Source organism: Trypanosoma equiperdum, assembly GCF_001457755.1.
Source record: "Trypanosoma equiperdum strain OVI genome assembly, contig: ctg_1145, whole genome shotgun sequence".
Classification (NCBI taxonomy): domain Eukaryota; phylum Euglenozoa; class Kinetoplastea; order Trypanosomatida; family Trypanosomatidae; genus Trypanosoma; species Trypanosoma equiperdum.
This window is the reverse complement of record NW_027123111.1, coordinates 1845-2789: the sequence shown is the minus strand read 5'-3', so window position 1 is coordinate 2789 and position 945 is coordinate 1845. Positions and strand designations below refer to the sequence as shown.

The window sequence follows — 945 nt, the reverse complement described above, 5'->3', positions numbered from 1 at the left end:
TCCAATTTCCCTTTGCATTTCTCCTCTTTCTTTTCTACCCCTTTGTTCTTCTCTGCTGTGTTTGTTTCTCCTTGTCCATCTTTAGGTTTGCATGTTCCCTCTGTTTCAGTTTTGCCATCCCATTTGCAGTTATTTTTGGGACAGGTCCCGTTCGTCTTGTGTGTCGTGCAGCTTTCCCCCGCTGCGGCTACTGCTGTTACAGGTAAAGCCGCTGTTTCTGGTTGCTGGTCTGGCAGTGTTTTTGCCAAGCTTACCTCTGTTTTGATTTCATCCACTAGCTTTGTTAGTGTTGCTTTGATCTGTTTTGCTTTTTCAGCCCCTTGGCGGCTTGTTCGTAGGCCCGCTATGACTTGTCGCACTTTCTGGAGCCACGGTTGGCCTTCGACGGTTGCCATGTCGCCGCTGGCGTCACTGGCGTATTTAACGCAGAAACCGGTCGCTTGGCTAGCCCCACAGTTTGTTGTCACATACGCTCCGAGGTACAGCGCGCTGGTATCGAGGTGTAAGCTGGACAGTATGTCGGCGACTGTTTGTTCTAGGACCGTCGCGGGGTCGTTGACAACCGCCTTTTCGGAGCAATGGGCCGCGATCGCTTTCCAGTTGTTTGCGGCCCCTGTGTGTCCGTTGGTCCACTGCGTTAGAGGGGTGCTTGGGTTGAGGCACACGTCCGTGGTCGTACTGCCTGCTGCACAGACGCACAGTTGTAATGCCGCTATGGTTGTTGTTACTTGTTTTGAAGCAGTGTTGTCGCAGCAGTTACTTGTGGTCGTGTCGCAGCCGCTTCCGAAAATGTCCGTGGCTGTTAGTGCAGAGCGTGCTTTGTTTGCATCCCCATACGCGGCCTGTTTGAGTAAGCTTTGCGCTTGTTTTGCGTCCTCATTTTGTTCTTCTTTCTTTGCAGCTGCCATTTCTTCCATCATGTCCTGTGCTCTAGCGGCTTGTTTA

At 51.7% G+C, this 945-nt stretch overlaps 1 pseudogene across 1 annotated transcript in view; it reads right to left on the bottom strand.

The window, feature by feature from the left end:
- Positions 1-2: 2 nt before the first annotated feature.
- The window catches only part of TEOVI_000607000:pseudogene, a 1328-nt pseudogene continuing 385 nt past the window's right edge, over positions 3-945 (bottom strand). The window contains exon 2 of the mRNA in view: positions 3-945. This exon is cut by the window's right edge and continues 191 nt beyond it. Within this exon, the coding sequence occupies positions 3-945 (943 nt within the window).